The sequence below is a fragment of the Microcaecilia unicolor genome, unplaced genomic scaffold (assembly GCF_901765095.1).
Source record: "Microcaecilia unicolor unplaced genomic scaffold, aMicUni1.1, whole genome shotgun sequence".
Lineage (NCBI taxonomy): Eukaryota > Metazoa > Chordata > Amphibia > Gymnophiona > Siphonopidae > Microcaecilia > Microcaecilia unicolor.
This window is the reverse complement of record NW_021963461.1, coordinates 6,517-26,803: the sequence shown is the minus strand read 5'-3', so window position 1 is coordinate 26,803 and position 20,287 is coordinate 6,517. Positions and strand designations below refer to the sequence as shown.

General features: G+C 43.9%; 1 protein-coding gene across 1 annotated transcript in view; it reads left to right on the top strand.

Annotated features, from left to right (window-relative positions):
• LOC115459337 (acetolactate synthase-like protein) overlaps positions 1 to 19,908 on the top strand; it is a gene marked incomplete at its 3' end in the record, with an annotated part of 86,447 nt that extends 66,539 nt beyond the window's left edge. The window contains exons 5-7 of the mRNA XM_030189179.1: positions 3,395 to 3,533; positions 7,308 to 7,419; positions 19,809 to 19,908. Coding sequence (XP_030045039.1) covers positions 3,395 to 3,533; positions 7,308 to 7,419; positions 19,809 to 19,908 — 351 coding nt within the window. The remainder of the gene's footprint in view (positions 1 to 3,394; positions 3,534 to 7,307; positions 7,420 to 19,808) is intronic.
• Positions 19,909 to 20,287: the final 379 nt, after the last annotated feature.

The window sequence follows — 20,287 nt, the reverse complement described above, 5'->3', positions numbered from 1 at the left end:
ACCTCAGAGGCAGGGGCTGTACAGTCCATGCAGATAACGATTCAACTGCTGGAGCTACTCGGGTTTGTCATAAATTACCCCAAGTCCCATCTCTCCCCTGTCCAGAATCTGGAATTTATAGGAGCTCTGTTGAACTCACAGACAGCTTGTGCCTATCTTCCCAGGGCCAGAGCAGACCATCTTCTGTCTCTAGTTTTCAGGGCCAAAGCGTCACGACAGATCACAGCACAGCAGATGTTCAGGCTCCTGGGCCATATGGCCTCCACGATTCATGTGACTCCCATGGCGCCCCGTCACATGAGATCAGCTCAATGGACCCTAGCTTCCCAGTTGTATCAAGCTGCAGGGAACATAGAGGATGCAATCCAGCTGTCCATCGATTTCCACAATTCCCTTCAGTGGTGGACAGTTCGATCCAATTTGGTCTTGGGACGTCCCTTCCAAATTCCTCAGCCACAAAATGTGCTGACAACGGATGCATCCCTCCTTGTGTGGGGAGCTCATGTCGATGGGCTCCACACTCAGGGTGTTTGGTCCCTTCAGGAAACAGGTTTTCAGATCAACCTCCTGGAGTTGCGAGCGGTCTGGAACGCTCTAAAGGCTTTCAGAGATCGGTTGTCCAACCAAATCATTCTACTTCAGACAGACAATCAGATTGCGATGTACTACATCAACAAGCAGGGGGGCACCGGATCTCGCCCTCTGTGTCAAGAAGCCATCCAGATGTGGCTTTGGGCTCGCTGTCACGGCATGTTCTCCAAGCCACATATCTGGCAGGCGTAAACAGTCTGGCTGACAGGTTGAGCAGGATTATGCAACCTCACGAGTGGTCACTGAACGTGGACGTGGTACGCAAGATCTTCTGAGAGTGGTTCACCCCCACGGTGGATCTTTTTGCCACTCAGATCAATCACAAGGTCCCTCAATTCTGTTCCAGACTTCAGGCCCATGACAGGCTAGCGTTGGATGCCTTTCGCCTTCATTGGGGGAAGGGCCTTCTGTATGTGTATCCTCCCATACCTCTGGTGGGGAAGACTTTTTGCTGAAACTCAAGCGAGACTGCGGAACCATGATTCTGATTGCACCCTTCTGGCCGCGTCAGATTTGGTTCCCTCTTCTTCTGGAGTTGTTCTCCGAGGAACTGTGGAGATTGGAATGTTTTCCAACCCTCATCACTGAGAACGAGGGGGTGCTTCTGCATCCCAACCTCCAGTCTCTGGCTCTCACGGCCTAGATGTTGAGAGCGTAGAATTTGCTTCCTTGGGTCTTTCTGAGGGTGTCTCCCAAATCTTGCTTCTAGAAAAGATTCCACGAAGAGGTGTTACTTTTTCAAATGGAGGAGGTATGCAGTCTGGTGTGATAGCAAGGCCCTAGATCCTCGCTCTTGTCCTACACAGACCCTGCTTGAATACCTTCTACACTTGTCAGAGTCTGGTCTCAAGACCAACTCCGTAAGAGTTCACCTTAGTGCAATTAGTGCTTTTCATCAACGTGTAAAGGATAAGCCTATCTCTGGACAGCCTTTAGTTGTTCGCTTCATGAGAGGTTTGCTTTTGTGAAAGCCCCCTGTCAAACCTCCACCAGTATCATGGGATCTCAACGTCGTTCTCACCCAGCTGATGAAGCCTCCTTTTGAGCCACTGAATTCCTGCCATCTGAAGTATTTGACCTGGAAGGTCATTTTCTTTGTGGCTGTTACTTCAGCTCGTAGGGTCAGTGAGCTTCAAGCCCTGGTAGTGCATGCTCCTTATCGCAAGTTTCATCACAATCGAGTAGTCCTCCGCACTCTTGCCAAAGGTGGTGTCGGAGTTCCATTTGAACCAGTCAATTGTCTTGCCAACATTTTTTCCCCACCCTCGTACCCGCCCTGCTGAACGTCAGTTGCACACCCTTGAACTGCAAGAGAGCATTGGCCTTTTACCTGGAGCGGACAAGACCCTTCAGACAGTCCACCCAAATGTTTGTTTCTTTTGATTCCAACAGAAGGGGAGTTGCCGTCAGGAAACGCACCATATCCACTTGGCTAGCAGATTGCATATCCTTTACTTATGCCCAAGCTGGGCTGACTCTTGAGGGTCATGTCATGGCTCATAGTGTTAGAGCCATGGCAGCGTCAGTGGCTCACTTGAAGTCAGCCACTATTGAAGAGATTTGCCAAGCTGCGACGTGGTCATCAATCCACACATTCACATCTCACTACTGCCTTCAGCAGGATAGCCGATGCAACAGTCGGTTTGGGCAGTCGGTGCTGCAGAATCTGTTTGGGGTTTAGAATCCAACTCCACCCCCCTAGGCCCATTTTTATTCTGTTCCAGGCTGCACTCTCAGTTAGTTCTTCTAGTTTGTAGGTCAATCCTTGTTATGTCCTCGCCGTTGCGAGGCTCAATTGACCTTTCTTTGTTGTTTTGAGTGAGCCTGGGTGCTAGGGATACCCCATCAGTGAGAACAAGCGGCCTGCTTGTCCTCGGAGAAAGCGAAGATTCTTACCTGTAGCAGGTATTCTCCGAGGACAACAGGCTGATTGTTCTTACCAACTCGCCCTCCTCCCCTTTGGAGTTGTGTTCTTATTTACTTGCTTTTTTGATATAACTGAGCGGGAACCTTCACTCGCGGGCGGGAAGATGGCTGGGCATTCGCGGTGGGCGTGTCCCGTGCGCCGGAAGCTCCTGCAAAGCTCTGTGTAATTTTACTTGGAAAATTCTCCGTTCCTGGGCCGCCATGGACGCCGACCCATCAGTGAGAACAATCAGCCTTCTGTCCTCGGAGAATACCTGCTGCAGGTAAGTATCTTTGCTTTTCACACCTATTTGCAGGCTCAATGTGGCTTACATAGTACCGTAAAGGCATTCGCCAAGTCTGGTAAAGAAACAAATACATGATGGTGATGTGGTCGATTAAGGTTCAGGCACAATGGGAATCAAAGAGAGGAGAGGTTATATAGTGTCCATTACGAGTTTTGGTTTTGCTGTGTTGCAGATTGTAGGCATTTATGTTGGGTCAGTAGGGTATGCCTTTTTGAACAGATTGGTATTTAGTGATTTCCTGAAGTTTAGATAGTCGTAGGTTGTTTTCACAGCTTTTGGCAGTGTGTTCCATAGTTGTGTAGAAGAAGAAGCTGGATGTGTAGGTTGCTTTGTATTTGAGTCCTTTGCAGTTTGGGTAGTGGAGGTTTAGGTATGTTCGTGATGATGTGTGTTTCTGGTTGGTAGATCTATGAGGTGTGTCTTGTAGCCTGGGACTTCGCCGTAGATAATTTTGTGGACCAGGGTGCGGATTTTGAAGGTAATACATTCTTTGATTGGGAGCCAATGCAGTTTTTCTCGGAGGGGTTTGTGGATAATGTACTTTTCGGGCTTTTTAAGTCTCTGATACCCTTTTTTTTTTTTTTTTTCAGGGACGCGGAGCTCTCCAGGACATTGATCAGCTGTCCCTATTAAAGCCACTCTGCAAATTCTGTGCCTCTGTTCGGACTGTGCGAGAGATTGTCCCTGTACTCAGAAAGGCTGTGTCTGTAGCTCAGTCTGGAACACCAGGTAACTTATTTTCTTTAAGAATAAGCAGCACATTGTTTCTCACATTTAGGTAATGTCATCGAATGGAGCCCAGTGCAGATGCTACCCACTACTGTATAGCTTTAAGAAGTCTTTGGTAGCATCCCACAATGCATGCACGAGTGCCTTCCTGCCTGATGTGAGTGCGTGGGACCAGCAGTTTTCATTTTACCGTGGAGCAGAGATGTTCTGTCTAGTGAACACTAACGTATATTTTTTCATTTTCTTTCTATTTTTCACTTTTCTCCCTTGTCCCTTAGTATATTTTTAGCGTTTTTGGCAAATTTTTTTCCTTCGTTTTTTCACAGCTACTGAGGCCCAAGTACCAGTTGGGAAATGTTTCTATTTTTGTGAAGAAACTTTTATCATTTCTTACAGTTGAGTTGTTTGATTTCACATTGGCTATTTTCCCCTGGATGTCTCGGAAAATTTCCAGTGGTTTCAAGCAGTTAAAAAAATATGAAAAAAATTGGTATATGCATTCAATAAAAATCAATAAATCAAGAGGATAGAAACATAGTCAATATTATTGACATATATAAAACATCAATGGTTAAAGGGAAACATGCATCTCTTCAATAGAAGCCATATTAGACAGGGGCCACAGGAGCGGTCGCACAGGGCCTCGCGCTCCCAGAGGCCTCGCAGCTGTGGCCTCAGCATGTCCCCCTATCTCCTTCTCCCCACCTTGAATCCAGCATCTCTCCCACCCACATCCTCTAAAGTTACTTCGCCCCCGGCACCGGCTGCGATTAAGGCACACTACTGGGGCCGGTGTTCGGACCTTCTCTCTGCTGGTCGCACCTATGTGGAGGCAGGAAGTTACCGCACGGAAGGTGGGATCAGCAGAAGGAAGGCCCCAATGCCAGCCACCTGAATTAGCCACAGTTGGAAACAGAATTCTGGGCTTGATGAATCTTTGGTCTGTTCCAGTATGGCAACACTTAGCAATGCTTATGTACTTATGTAGTTTATGGCTGGCTTATGATGTATAGTTTCTTTTATGGTCTTCAATAGATTTAATGTTCTGTCTTTTTACCACTTCTTATATATTTGTTTTATTCTCATTAATATATTTGTATTTTTGTTACTTTTGAAATGTTATTAAAAATTGTAAGGTCTCCACCACCGGGAGACTCTCGAGTCCCTTGGCCCTTTAGCGGAGCTGTGTGCTGTTATCCACTGCTAAAGAGCACACGGCAATCCACAAGGTCAGATCATTATACTTTATTGTAATCCCTTTGTGTCAACTTCTCCACCAAAGGTAGTTCCCATCACAGCACTTCTCAAAAAACATAGCAGTTCAACAGCATAGTATTCAAAACAAAAAAAACCAAAAGGTTCCAAAATCTCAGCAGTTCATATAAAGCAGTTATGCAAAGCAATTCTTCAAACAAAGTAGCTCAAAAAGGGCTCAAACTCCCAGCAGTTCATGTATAGCAGGTATGCAAAGTAATTCTCCAAACATGGTAGCTCCAGAAAGGGTTCAAACTCTCCCCAACAGTTCATGTCAGCAGTTAAGCAAAACAATTCCCCAAACACAGCAGTTCAGAAAGGGTTCAAACTCCCAGCAGTTCATGTATAGCAGTTATGGCCAAAACCACCACTCCTCCTCTCTCCCTTTCAAAAGAAGTCAACCTAGGGAGAATGGCAAGGGTCCCTCCCCAACCAGGCCAAAATTATACCCTGACCACCACCCGCATGACCCTTCCATGGTAAACCTGTTCTCTCAGCTCCCCTCGTGGGATAGCCACCTTTTCCCTTCTACCAGGTTCTCCTCCCGAGCAGCCCTCTCCTGTTTCCCCTCCTTTTTTTCCGGTTTAGTCAGAGCAGCAACCTCCATCAGCTCCTCTTGCTCTAGTTCCTCCCCCTTTTCTTCCCCTTGCCAGTCCATAGGTTCCTCCCCACAACCATTGCTCAGCTGCTCTCCATTTGCTTGATTGGGCAGGTTCAGAACTCCTTCCCTCATCCTGGCTCTCTGGGACAGGTTTTTCCAACTCCCTTCTCTTTCCCTTCTCCTGACCTCCTCTGGGGGCTGTTGGGGATTGAAGTCCCTGTTTCTACCATGGGACCTACTCAGGGGCTGCTGGGAATTCTAGTCTTTTCCTTTTCTCCAATCCCCCAGGGGAAAAGACTCCTTCCTTTCTCTGCCCAGTCTCCCTCCCTCTCGAGCCTCCTCGTTCCTCCATGTGCCTTCATTCTCCCTCTCACCCTCATACTCCTCACAAAATGTATTGGTTCTTTTTATTTCATGTACTGGTGCTAATGTGTTCTGTTAACATTGTATTATCAATAGTATTTAACAGTGCAAACAGAAGAACAAGAACCGTCGCAGTCACAAAAACTAAATTGATATATATAAACCATCAATTGTTAAATACTATTGATACGCCAAACACAGTGAAGGTGACAAAAATGTTGAAGCTAGATGATGATCAAAATATGTAAAATGTTTATTAAAAAATCCAATGACGCGACACAAGTTGTGTTTCAGGCACAATGGCCTGTATCAGGAATCTTCTGTCAGATGTTGTGAACTTGCTAGTTCTCAGAGGACAAGCAGACGAGGGTGGGCCCAGGAGGAAGGAGGGACGTCTGAGACTCGTGGAGGAGGCGATCAGCTGTTCTTGCCCGTGCAGCGCTTTCACACAGAGGTGAGAGGCGCTGCACGGGCCCGGTAAGACTGAGGGGGGCCCGGTGGAGTGGGGGGGGGAACGGCGGCGGCAATGACGACGACCTCTGGGGGGGGGCGGTGGGGTCGGGGCACGGGGGCGGAGGATGGCAGGAGCTGTTTTTTTAGAAAGAGAGGAAGAGAGGGAGGGGGGGGCTGGGGCTGGCTAAAAAAAGTCACGATTTTAATGCAGGGGGGAGCGGGGAGCAGCGGCGACCTCGGGTGGGGGTGGGGGGGCAAGGCCGTCCATAAAGGACGTACAATAGCCACGGTGATATCATAGGATTAGCGGTTGTGTGCATGTGTTTCTTCTACCGCTTGCGGGGATTACACCAGTTTAATGAATCTTTCATGCATCCGACTTTAGAATACCGCACTGAACATGTGTGACTTGTTTTTTAGTGCATCCAACCTTTTTTTTATAAAATGTTAATGACTTTTACGTTTTCGGTTGTTTTACTTTTCTTTGATGCATCTTCCACTGAGACTCATGCAGATTTCTTTTCTATTGTGGGGCCTGAGGAGTTGAACCGTTTGTCTCCCTGCTATGGCTTATGACAGATACTTAAGTATTTAAACAACAACTAACGGTGGTGTTATTTGCTCATGCCTTCGAGCATATTTCTTGAGATTTCTTTCTTGGAGGCAGTGGTGTGGGTAATGCTCAGTTTAGGTTCATGGATGTGCATAGATGGTGGCTTTCATTTTTTTTTTTTTTTTTTTTTGTATTTTACAGCTTATTGTTTTATTGATTTTTGGTTTATGGGAGTTTATGGTTTTTCTTTTTTGTGTATGTGGCCGTCATCTGCATAATTTTGAATCAGAATATAAATACAACAATCACATAATTAATGCCTGCATCTAATGCTTTGTAGGCTGCTAATATGAAAATTTTTGGAGCTTCCATTCCATCATAAAATACACATCTGTTGGTTATTACTTTGCCTTTGAAGTGTTGTTCCTTTGTCCATCCTGCAAAGCATACAGTAGCACAGTGCAAAAGTATCCTTAATCTTCTTACTTTTCCTCAAACTTGTTTATAAATCTTTCTGTAACTTTTTTTGTTTGACATGTTTGTTTTGCAGGGCCTGTTTTTGTTGAATTCCCTATTGACGTCCTCTATCCTTATCATTTGGTTCAGAAGGAACTATCCCCTAAGGGATCACCTAAGGACACTCTGGGGAAAATCATTAACTGGTAACTATGGTTGAGTGGCCTAGCGGTTAGGGTGGTGGACTTTGGTCCTGGGGAACTGAGGAACTGATTTTGATTCCCACTTCAGGCACAGGCAGCTCCTTGTGACTCTGGGCAAGTCACTTAACTCTCCATTGCCCCAGGTACAAATAAGTACCTGTATACAATATGTAAGCCGCATTGAGCCTGCCATGAGTGGGAAAGCGCGGGGTACAAATGTAACAAAAAATAAAAATAATTATAAGAAGTCTGCACAATGTGGGGTAATTTTATAAATGGTTTGAAGAAGTAGAACAGCATTTGACACCACTCAGGTAGGCTTGTATAAAATTGCCCCAGCCTATAAGCATGTAAAAAGAAGCAGGCCAGCGGAAACATAGTGCCTGCCTTTACATGATATTTTCATAGGCATTACTGATGGCCAACAATGGGTGCAGGATTGGCACTTGAGCATATATTTGATAACATACATATATATATACACGTACAGAAATGTATCTGTCCTTGAGCAAGGTATAAATGTATGTATCTACTTCTCCTGATGTAATTTTATAAAAGCAAATAGGCACATATGTTACCTTTAGAAAATAAATGCAATATATGTATCTATGGGCCTTTTCTGACTAAACACCTTGCTAGAAAATTGCTCTCTGTGGAGTGCAGTTCTGTAACAATATGCCTATATTTCGGTGCCTATTCTATAAAAGAAAGTAGGTACCTATTTTCCTTTATTGAATACTAGCATAACAGGTAAAATATATGCTTAAAATTTAGGTAAGAGCACTTAACACCTGCCATTGAGATCATTTACCTGTGTAACTGTGTGCCCTGCCCACACTATACCCAAATGTTGCTCATGTGTACATCTGCATTTAGGTGCCTTTTTAATGAATAGCATGTAGCTGGAATTTTGGCATTTACACACATATATGCTAATATTCTAAACATTTATGCACCTATTTCTCATGCAAATATTAGCATCTTCTTTAGAGAATTAACTCCCAAGTGTACATGCCAAGGCATTAAAAGTATGAGTCCCAATCTGGAGCAATGAGGGGAAAAACTACTTATTGATATGTACAGCTTTGGATTATTGTGGAAGGAGATTGGACATCATACATATATAAAAATAAATGTAGACATCAGAGCTGTAGAATATTCATATTTGATTCGATTTGACCCTGAGTAGTGCCCCGAATATATTATTCATATTCATCTGAATAGTGATTTAAATTCGAATATGAATAATTTGGGGCTCTATTGTTCTAAATCCTACAGAAATAAATACTTCATCTCTGATTTCAAGTTGCTTCTTTTATTTGTTATGTTAAAGCTCAATATTTTTCATTATTCGTATTTGGCCGAATAGTAAAATATGTAGTTTGTTTGAAAATTGCCCATTCTTCTTGAAGATAAAGCTATTCACTGGTCGTTCCTTGAGTTTTAGGTTGCTGCGTTGCATTGTTATGATGCTGAAAAAAGAAGTATTGTGGTGGAACCAGAGGCAATGAAGCACATAAGCACCGCCACACTGGGAAAAGACCAAAGGTCCATCAAGCCCAGCACTCTGTCTCTGACAGCGGCCAATCCAGGCCCCAAGAACCTGGCAAAAAACCCAAAATTTAATAACGATCAATGGACTTTTCCTTCAGAAATCTGTCCAGACCCCCTTTAAACTCAGCAAGGCCAGCTGCCATTACTACCTTCTCCGGCAATGAGTTCCAGAGTCTAACTACGCGCTGAGTAAAGAAAAACTTTCTCCGATTTGTTTTAAACCTACCACATTCTAATTTCATTTTGTGTCCCCTGGTTCTATTATTGTTAGAAAGCGTAAACAAACGCTTCACATCTGTCTGCTCTATCCCGCTCATTATCTTGTAAGCCTCTATCATATCACCTCTCAGCCGCCTTCTCACCAGGCTAAAGAGTCCTAGCCGTCTTAACCTCTCCTCATAGGGTAGTCGTCCCATCCCTTTTATCAATTTTGTCACCCTTCTCTGCACCTTCTCCCATTCCTTTATATCTTTTTTGAGATGAGGCGACCAGAACTGAACACAATACTCCAGGTGCGGTCGCACCATGGAGCGATATAATGGCATTATAACATCCTCATGCTTGTTTTCCATCCCTTTTCTAATAATACTCAACATTCTGTTTGCCTTCTTAGCTGCCACAGCACATTGAGCTGAAGATTTCAACGTCCTATCCACGATGACTCCCAGATCCCTTTCTTGGTCCTAACGTGGAACCCTGCATAACATAGCTGTAATTCAGGTTCCTCCTTCCCACATGCATCACTTTGCACTTGTCAACGTTGAACTTCATCTGCCATTTGGACGCCCAATCCCCCAATCTCACGAGGTCTTCTTGTAATTTTTCACACTCCTCCCGCGACGAGACGACCCTGGATAACTTTGTGTCATCTGCAAATTTAATTACCTCACTAGTTACTCCCATCTCGAGGTCATTTATAAATATGTTAAAAAGCAGCGGTCCCAGCACAGACCCCTGAGGGACCCCACTAACTACCCTTCTCCATCGACAATAATGGCCATTCAACCCTACTCTCTGCTTCCTATCCTTTAACCAGCTCTTAATCCATAATAATACACTGCCTCCGATCCCATGACTCCTTTGGAGTATTTCATGCGGTACTTTGTCAAACGCCTTCTGAAAATCTAGATATCCACCGGCTCCCCTTTGTCCACATGTTTGTTCACCCCCTCGAAAAAATGCAGTAGATTTGTGAGGCAAGACTTCCCTTCACTAAAACCGTGCTGACTTTGTCTCAGTAGCCCATGCTTTTGTATGTGCTCTGTAATTTTATTCTTAATAATAGCCTCCACCATTTTTCCTGGCACCAACGTCATACTCACCGGTCTACAATTTCCCCGATCCCCTCTGGAACCCTTTTTAAAAATCGGCGTTACATTGGCCACCCTCCAATCTTCCGGTACCACACCTATTTTTAGGGATAAATTGCATATTACTAACAGTAGCTCCACAAGTTCATTTTTCAGCTCTATTAATACTCTGGGATGAATACCATCCGGTCCCGGTGATTTACTACTTTTCAGTTTGCAGAACTGTCCCATTACATCCTCCAAGTTTACAGTGAAATCATTTAGTCTTTCTGACGCGTCCGCTTCAAATACCTTTTCCGGCACCGGTATCCCTCCCAAATCCTCCTCGGTGAAGACCGAAGCAAAGAATTCATTTAATTTCTCCGCTACGGCTTTGTCTTCCCTGATCGCCCCTTTAACACCACCGTCGTCCATCGGTCCAACCGATTCTTTAGCCGGCTTCCTGCTTTTAATATACCTAAAAAAAAGTTTTGCTATGTGTTTTTGCTTCTAACACTATGTCCTTCTTAGCCCTCCTTATCTCGTTTTTGCATTCGGTTTGACATTCCTTATGTTTTATCTTATTGTCTTCAGTCTGTTCCCTTCTCCATTTTCTGAAGGATTGTTTTTTGGCTCTAATAGCTACCTTTACCTTACTGTTTAGCCACGCCGGCTGACGTTTGGTCTTTTTTCCTCTTTTTCTAATACGCGGAATATATTTGTCCTGTACTTCTAGGATGGTGTTTTTGAACAGCATCCATGCCTGATTCAAGGTTTTTACCCTTTCAGCCGCTTCCTTCAGTCTTTTTTTCACCGTTCTTCTCATTTTATCGTAATCTCCTTTTCTAAAGTTAAACGCTAGTGTATTTGATTTCCTGAGTTCACTTACTTCGCAGCCAATATCAAAACCGATCATATTATCAAGCGGCCCTCGCACCGTTACCCCCTGCACCACTAATGATTAAGTCTAGTATTTTTCCTTCTCTTGTCGGCTTCTGAACCAGCTGTTCCATGAAGCCGTCCTTGATTTCACAACCCAAGAAACATCCCCCAAAGAATGACAGATTGGTGAAAATCAGAAAACTCTTACTGCTCGGAGACTCCATTATCAGAGGCATTAACTTAGGAACACAGTTCAAGAGTTCCAGCCTAGTGAATTGCCTTCCAGGATTTTCAGCTACCAGATGTACTGACCAAATACTGAAAGTGATCCAAGAAGAGAGCAAGGCTTCAAATACTGATGTTGTAATTCACCTGGGGACAAATGACCTGGCCAACAATAGCAAGTTTACAGCACAGAGAGCGTTCCAGAAGCTTGGGGAGGGACTGAAATCTTTGGTGTGGATTGTGGCTTTTTCTGAAGTAATTCCCACATGGGGGAAGCGAGAGGAAAGCCTACATAAAACAGCAGATTTCAGTAAGTGGCTTGAGTCTTGGTGTGAAGAAGAAGGTTTTAGATACATAGAAGCATGAGGTAATATGTGGAAAAATAACAGTCTGTACTGTAATGATGGGCTACATCTTTCTGTGACAGGAAAAAGAATCCTTGGGGAGAAATTCAGACAGTATGTTTCTAGACATTTAAACTAGAGTGTGGGGGGTGACAAATGGAAACAAGGGAATTCAGAAAGTCACCCCCAGAATAAACATGATGGCAGAGGGAAAGGTCATGCAAATATAGAAAAAACACCTAAACTCACTAAGCACATGGAAAGCAATGAGCACAAATGCTCATAGTCTAGGTAAAAAAGGTTAAAGACTTGCAAGCCCTGATATTTGAAGAAAACGTGGATATTGTTGCTATTACAGAGACGTGGTTCAATAATTCCCTTGAATGGGATATGACGATACCGGGCTATAATCTTTATAGGAAGGATAGAGAGGGCCAAAGAGGTGAAGGAGTGGCGCTTTATGTGAGGGACAATATCAGAGATGCTGAAATGCAGGTAACCTGGAGAATGGAAGAAGCTTTATGGATTGTCCTGGAAAGAGAAGACGGAACCTGTATCCATACGGGGGTTATCTACAGACCACTGGCACAAACGGAGAAGCTAGACAAGGATCTGATAGAAGATATTCAAAAGATTGTTATGAAAGGGGAGTTGCTACTAATGGGAGATTTCAACTTGTCTGATGTGAATTGGAATGTCTCGTATGCAGAATCGGAAAGAACTAGGGAGATTGTGAGCCCTTCAAAACCCACCACAAACCCACTATACCCACATGTAGGTGCCCCCCTTCACCCATAAGGGCTATGGTAGTGGTGTACAGTTGTGGGGAGTGGGTTTTGGGGGGCTCAGCACACAAGGTAAGGGAGCTATGCACCTGGGAGCAATTTGTGAAGTCCACTGCAGTGCCCCCTAGGGTGCCCGGTTGGTGTCTTGGCATGTCAGGGGGACCAGTGCACTACAAATGCTGGCTCCTCCCACAATCAAAGTGCTTTGATTTGGTCGTTTCTGAGATGGGTGTCCTCGGTTTCCATTAGCGCTGAAAATCGGGGACGATCATCTCTAAGGTTGACCTAAATTCCGTGATTTGGGCATCCCCGACCGTATTATCGAAAAGAAAGATGGCCGCCCATCTTGTTTCAATAATATGGGTTTCCCCGCCCCTTTGCTGGGATGTCCTGCAAGGACGTCCTCAGGAAAACTTGGGCGCCCCTTTCGATTATGCCCCTCCACATCTACACTTATTTTTTTACTTTATTTGTTACATTTGTACTCCACATTTTCCCACCTATTTGCAGGCTCAGTGTGGCTTACATAGTACCGTAAAGGCGTTCGCCAGTCGGTTGATAACAAATACAGGTTATATTGTGGTCAAAGTGAGGTAGGTGTGTATGAGGCACCATGATGATGGAAGGGATGAAGATTGTATATTGTCCAGTACTATCATTGGTTATGTTGTGTTGCTGGGTGTGGGGATTTATGTTGGATCGGTGAGGTAAGCCTTTTTGAAGAGGGTGGTTTTTAGTGATTTCCTGAAGTTTACATGGTCATGGATTGTTTTCACAGCTTTTGGGAGTGCATTCCCTAGTTGTGCGCTTAGGTAGGAGAAGCTGGATGCATAAGTTGTTTTGTATTTCAGTCCTTTGCAATTTGGGTAATGTAGGTTTAGGTGTGAATCTGAGTCTAGATACCAGTCCTTTTGTCTGTACTGATCCTTCCCTCCTGTTTTTCTTCTCTGAACATTGTATCTTCTCCCATTTGTGCCCCCCTAGTTGGTTAGGTGTAATTGCTCTCTTAGGCTTCCGTGGCTGGCGTCATGCTTATTTCAGTTGTCTGGGTCTTGCTGTGTCTGAGTAAGTGGAACCAGTGTTTCATCCATCATGCTGTGGCTTTCTTCAGGGTATGCTGTGTCTGAGTAAGTGGAACCAGTGTTTCATCCATCATGCTGTGGCTTTCTTCAGGGTATGCTGTGATGTCTGCAGTTCATCTTTATATATGTCCTCAAAACTGATTGGCTGGGTTTTTCAGTATTGCTGAAACATTCGGTTCCACTTACTCAGGCGCTCTTTGTCATTTCTAGGATGGAGAGACTTGATAGGGTTTGGTTAGCAGCTTCATGCAAGTAATGGATAATGGTGGGTCAGCAAGTGTTTCAAGCTCACTATGGTTGGCTGGCAGGAGTGGTGACTAGTACTGGCCTGGTAGTCTGTGATGGCACCCCTTAGGGCGATATTTGTAGTGATGAGAAAGACGAGTTTTCCAGTGGAGGGTGAGATGGCCCTCAGGGATTCCCAAGACTAGAAAGTTAAAGCTCTCCTAAAATGGCCCTCTGTAGGGGATTTGTGGCTCAGGTGGTACCAGCAATTGCCACAGAATGAGGACACAGAGTTGCTAGAGGAGGGAGCATCCTTCCTCACAGATGTGATGTATGATCTGATCCATATTTCTTCCAAGGGCCTGGTATCCACAGTGACAGCCAGAGGTGGAGGAGATGAAAACGGTAATGGAATTCAAACATGCGTGGGATAAACACAAAGGAATCCTGTTTAGAAGAAACGGTTCCGCGGAATCTTAGCGGAGATTGGGTGGTGATGCTGGTAATTGGGAAACAAAATGGGAGCTGGGCAGACTTCTACGGTCTACGCCATGATCGTGACTAAATAGGTAAGGATGGGCTGGAGTGTAAATTTTAAGGGGCTTCGGCATTAGCTTCAGAACTTAGTACAAGAACAGTGCTAGACAGACTTCTACAGTCTGTGTCCTGAGAAAGGCAAGGACAAATCAAACTCAGGTATACAAATAAAGTATCACATACCATGTAAATGAGTTTATCTTGTTGGGCAGACTGGATGGACTGTACAGGTCTTTATCTGCTGTCATTTACTATGTTACTATATGTTAGAAGGTGGCTCTGGCTGCACCACTGCGTGACACTCTGCTTCCAAAGCATGCCTGAGTAGATGCCTATTTCAGGGGAGACTCCTGTTTTGGAGAAGAACTGGAGAACCTGATATAAGAGCTAGCTAGGAGAGACCAAACTGCAATAGCTCCTGGAGGATTGCAGAAAGACCATTAGGACTAGTGATTTTTATTTGAAGTTCAAGAGGCAGAGGAGATTTTTGCTGTTCAGTAATCGGTGTCAGGGTTCTGATCCTTTTTGACTTTTCAAAAACCCTGGGAGTCCTCGGCACCGATCCTCAGAATGTCTATGAAAACCCAATGAGGATCCTTGGGTTTGCTTCAGATTGACATCTGTGAGCAATTGCTTCAGGGATTTCTACCAGGAGTGGGCCTCAATAACCTTGGATAAGTAGATGTTGGAGGTAATTGAGCAGATGTATGATTTGGATCTAGCTTCCCAAATCCCCAGTGTCTTTTTGGAGTCCTCCTGTGGTTCAGAAGCCAAAATGATGGCAGGGTTACCTTGGAAAGACTTCTGGCACTCAAGGCGATCATCCTAGTCCTATAGGAAGAGCTGAGCCAGGGCGGATGGTGATAAATTGCAGGAAAATCTTAGGATGTTGACAGAATGGGCATTCAAATGGCAGATGAGATTTCATGTGGACAAGTGCAAAGTGGTGCATACTGAGAAGAATAATTGAAATCATAGTTATTTGATTCTAGGTTCTACCCTAGGAGTCAGCACCCAAGAAAAAGACCTAGGTGTTGTCATGATCTGTCTGTCTTACATAAGTTGTGCCATACTGGGAAAGACCAAAGGTCCATCAAGCCCAGCATCCTGTTTCCAACAGTGGCCAATCCAGATCACAAATACCTGGCAAGATCCCAAAAAAGTACAAAATATTTTATACTGCTTCTCAGAAATAGTGCATTTTCCCCAAGTCCATTTAATAATGGCCTATGGACTTTTCCTTTAGGAAGCCGTCCAAACCTTTTTTTTTAACTCCGCTAAGCTAACCGCCTTTACCACATTCTCTGGCAACGAATTCCAGAGTTTAATTACACGTTGAGTGAAGAAAACTTTTCTCCGATTCATTTTAAATTTACTACATTGTAGCTTCATCGCATGCCCCCTAGTCCAAGTATTTTTGGAAAGCATGAACAGACGCTTCACATCTACCCGTTCAACTCCACTCATTATTTTATAGACCTCTATCGTATCTCCCCTCAGCCGCCTTTTCTCGAAGCTGAAGAGCCCTAGCTGCTTTAGCCTTTCTTCCTAGGGAAGTCGTCCCATCCCCTTTATCATTTTTGTCACCCTTCTTTGCACCTTTTCTAATTCCACTATATCTTTTTTGAGATATGGCGACCAGAATTGAACACAATATTCGAGGTGCGGTCGCACCATGGTGCGATACAAAGGCATTATAACATCCTCATTTTTGTTTTCCATTCCTTTCCTAATAATACCTAACATTCCATTTGCTTTCTTAGCCGCAGCAGCACACTTAGCAGAAGGTTTCAACGTATCATCAACGACGAAACCTAGATCCCTTTCTTGGTCCGTGACGCCTAACGTGGAACCTTACCTACCTGTGTATTACATCTTTTCTTTACCCTTCACTATCAATTATAATGGTCTATTAATTATGTATTGTGTTGACATTGTAAGTAGTATACCATACCATACTTTGTATTGTTGTTTTAATATTTTTACTGCTGTAATTGCCTATTGCTCATGTTTGACCTATTCTTACTGTACACAGTCTTGAGTGCATTCCTTCAAAAAGACGGTAAATAAATCCTAATAAATAAATAAATGATCTGTATGCCCAGTGTGGTGGTGGTGGTGGCCAAAAAAGCAAACAATGCTAGGAATTATTAGAAAAGGAATAGAAATAAGAATTTTATAATGCCTCTGTATCGTTCCACGGTGCAACCACATCTTTATCTTAAAAAAGATATAGCAGAATTAGAAAAGGTTCAAAGAAGTGTGACCAAAATGATTAAGGAGATGGGACTCCTCTCATATGAGGATAGGCTTAAGAGGTTAGGACTCTTCAGCTTGGAAAAGAGATAGCTGAGGGAGGGATATGATAGAGGTCTACAAAATACTAAATGGTGTTGAACTGGTAAATGTAAATCAATTTTTTTTACTCTTTTAAAAAGTACAAAGACTAGAGGACACTCAAGGAATTTACATAGTACTACTTTTAAAACAAACAGGAGGAAATATTTTTTCACTCAATGAACTTTGGAACTTGTTGCCAGAGGATGTGGTATCAGTGATTTAGTGTATCTGGGTTTAAAAAAGGTTCAGACAAGTTCCTGGAGGAAATGTCCACAGTCTGCTATTGAGATAGACATGGGGAAAGCCACTGCTTGTCCCTGGGATCATTAGCATGAATCTTGCTACTATTTGGGATTCTATCAGGTACTTGTAATCTGAATTGGCCACTGTTGGAAACAGGATACTGGGCTAGATGGGCCATTGGTCTGACCCAGTATGGCTATTTTTATGTTCTTAAGGCTGTTATTCCATCTGTTTTGTGGTTCTGAAAAGGGGACCAGCTTCTGCCCAGTCCTGTACTTGAAGTCATTCATTGAATACATTGCTTCTGCACTCAATGATGACAGCATTTTGACAAGGGCAGTTCTTGGAGCACTGGAGAGGCACTTCAGTTTCAAGCTCTCTCCTTTGGATATGCCTCCACACTCAGGACCTTTTCTAAGGTGGTGGTGGTGGTGGCAGCACCAGAAGGAAGGAATCGGAGTCCCCTCTTACCTTAATGATTGGTTGATGAGGGCAAAGTCAGCAGAAGAGGCGCAACAGGTGACAGAGTGAATGGTCAAGATGCTGGAATCCCTAGGGTGGATCCTTATTTATGGAAAGAGCAAGCTGAGGTCCCCTAGCAATTGGAATACCTAGGGAAATTGTTTGACATGGCAGCCAGCAAAATAACTTTGACTAAGGAGAGAGTCAACAAGTTGAGGCTCAGACATGGACACTTCTGGCTTCTCACCATGCCCATTGACTTGGGAGTATCTCCAAGTGCCAGGGCAGCAGCCCTAGATCTGGTCCCCTGGGCATGAGTGCCCCATGAGGCCACACCAACAATCCCTATTGTCCATGTGGTTGCCAAGTGTGTGGAGTTTGGGACAAATCTTCTGATTCTCCCCCCTCCCCCCAGTAGACCAGTGAACATCTTCCCAGGGGTGTCAATCTGGAGATTTCAGCCTGGGTCACAGTGACTACTGACTCTTCCAAGTGTTGTGCAATAATGATCAACAAGCAAAGAGGTACTAAGCCTGCAAGTCGTGAAAGTGGAAGATCTGATACTGGGCTGAGCAGAATTTCAGAGCCATCTCAGCTTCTCACACAGCCAGCATAGACAACTGTTAGGTGGACTTCCTGAACTGAAATGCCTTAGAACCAGGGGAATGACAACAAGCAGAGAGGCCTTTCAGATGATGGTGGATAGATGAGGACCTTCTTTCACAGATATAATGACATCTGCTGGAAACCAGAAGGTGGGCAGGTTTTTCAGCAGAAGAAAAGAACCGGGCTCCAGAGAGATAGATGTACATGGCCTCTAAATGGGGTTCTTTGTGTTCCTGCTGTGGTCAATGGTGGGGCACCTGCTATGGTGAATGGAGGGTCTTTCCGCACTGATTGTTCTTGACTGGCCAAGGTGGCCATGCTGCACAGGTCTTTGAAGCTTCTGTGCATGGCCCTGCTAATGCTACCTCTGTACAAAGACTGTTTATATCAGGGGCCAATGGTTACGGAGGATCAATGTCCTTTTTTGCATGGCCCTAGAGAGGTGCCATTTGTGCAGGAAGGGGTTTTCACCAGCGATGAAAACCCCTTTTATAGCGGTACAGTTGTACATGGCCAGTTTTCTGAAGAGGGTGAATCATGTTCATTCCCCCACTAGGAGAATTGTTCGTCATGGGACTTCGATCTGGTGTTGCAGGCCTTTACTGGTGCATCATTTGAGCCCTTATGCCATGCACTGATCAAGGACCTCATGTTAAAGGTGGTGTTAGTTGCTATTTTTTCAGCTGTAGGGTTTCTGAGCTGCAAGCCCTCTTGTGTAGAGGACCCGTATTTGGTCTTTGTGAATGAGAAGGTGACCATTCAGAGAGTTCCATCCTTTTTTCTAAGGTATTATCCCTTTTTCACACAAGTCAAAGAAGTATTTCCACCCTAGTGTCACAGGTCTGTCAAGGAAGGGTTTCACTGTTTGAATATCTGCAGGGTATTATTGAGGTATGTGAAGGTAAATTATTTGTTTGCTGGCACATGTAAGGTGGACAATTAAATGATAAGCTGAAACTGTAATATTCTTACAAAATTTCTCACCATGAGGCTTATTCAAATTGATTTATTTAATGGAGGAAAAGACCTCAAAAGTCCTCGCTCAGCAGCAGACAAAAATTTCTAAGTGACGACTCTTCTTAAACTCCAGTATTATCTTTGGTCAAAACCCTCCATTTTTTTATCTGTTTTACTAACTTTTTAATAATTTCAGTTAATTATCTGTGCATCTCTTCACTTCAGAAGTAGTTATGACATTTAAAGGCACATCTACCTTTTTCATTTAATAAATCATTTTACATTTAAAGGCACTTAAGCTTCACTTATCCAAAAATAGTATAAATATTTGAAGGCACTTAGCTTCACTCTCTGCCCAACGGGGCTCTCAGTTTCACTCTTGCATCTTCTTGTTCCACAATCCTTTCAACATGGCGTCCTCTGGCATAGAAAATGCTGACCTTTAGCATTTTCTAAGCCAGAGGATGCCATGTTCACTGCCTTGCTGTTCCTGATGAAAGGGTGAAATATTAAGTAAAATAAACCATAACCCATATGTTGGGAAAGGACTGTGGTTTCTGAAAGAGATGTGTGCACATTTGAGCAGAGTGCAAGTGGCTTCTTGGGCTGAGGAAAGCTGGTAGTGGCTGTGTTCAGGGTGGCATTGTTGTCTTCTCTGCATTCTTTAGTTAAATGTCATCGGCTAGATTGGTAATCAAGGGGCAATGTGACCTTTGTGAGCACTGGTATAAAGCCAGTAAAAAATAATACAAAGATTGAAGTCTGTTGCAGAGAGTTTGACAGGGACATCTTTTGAAATCACATTTTGATTCCTTTCTCTCAGCACTATCTGACCATTTCTTGTCTCACTTTATCTCCCAGGTATCTGCAAAATCACCTGAATAATCTCTTTGCAGGAGCTTGGGAGCCCCAGGTTGTTTCCCCACTTCCAGTCCATATTCCTCAGGCCAGCTCTCAGCAGGTGAGATCTGTCTTCTTTCAACATAGCCTTCAATGTTTCTTTACCCCTATATCACAAGTCGACTTGCTTAAAATATTTGCCCAGGTGATTTTGTCGTCTTCATAACTTTTGGTTGACCACATGAGTATCATGCCAGGTGAAATGTACCCATCTGCTGGGAAAATAGATTTTAGATCTATTACCAGATGTTACAGTACATGGCAGACTGGTCCTTCCATTTTGAAGATGACAGCACCAGAGGGAGGGGGGAGAGGGTGCCATTAATCATCATGGAAACTTTTTTTTTTTTTTTTGTATTGGGTGATGAGAGGGAGTAAGGTCGGATCCGATTGAGTTGAGCGAGGTGGAGAGGGAAGATTGGCAGCTTTTTTTTCTCTTC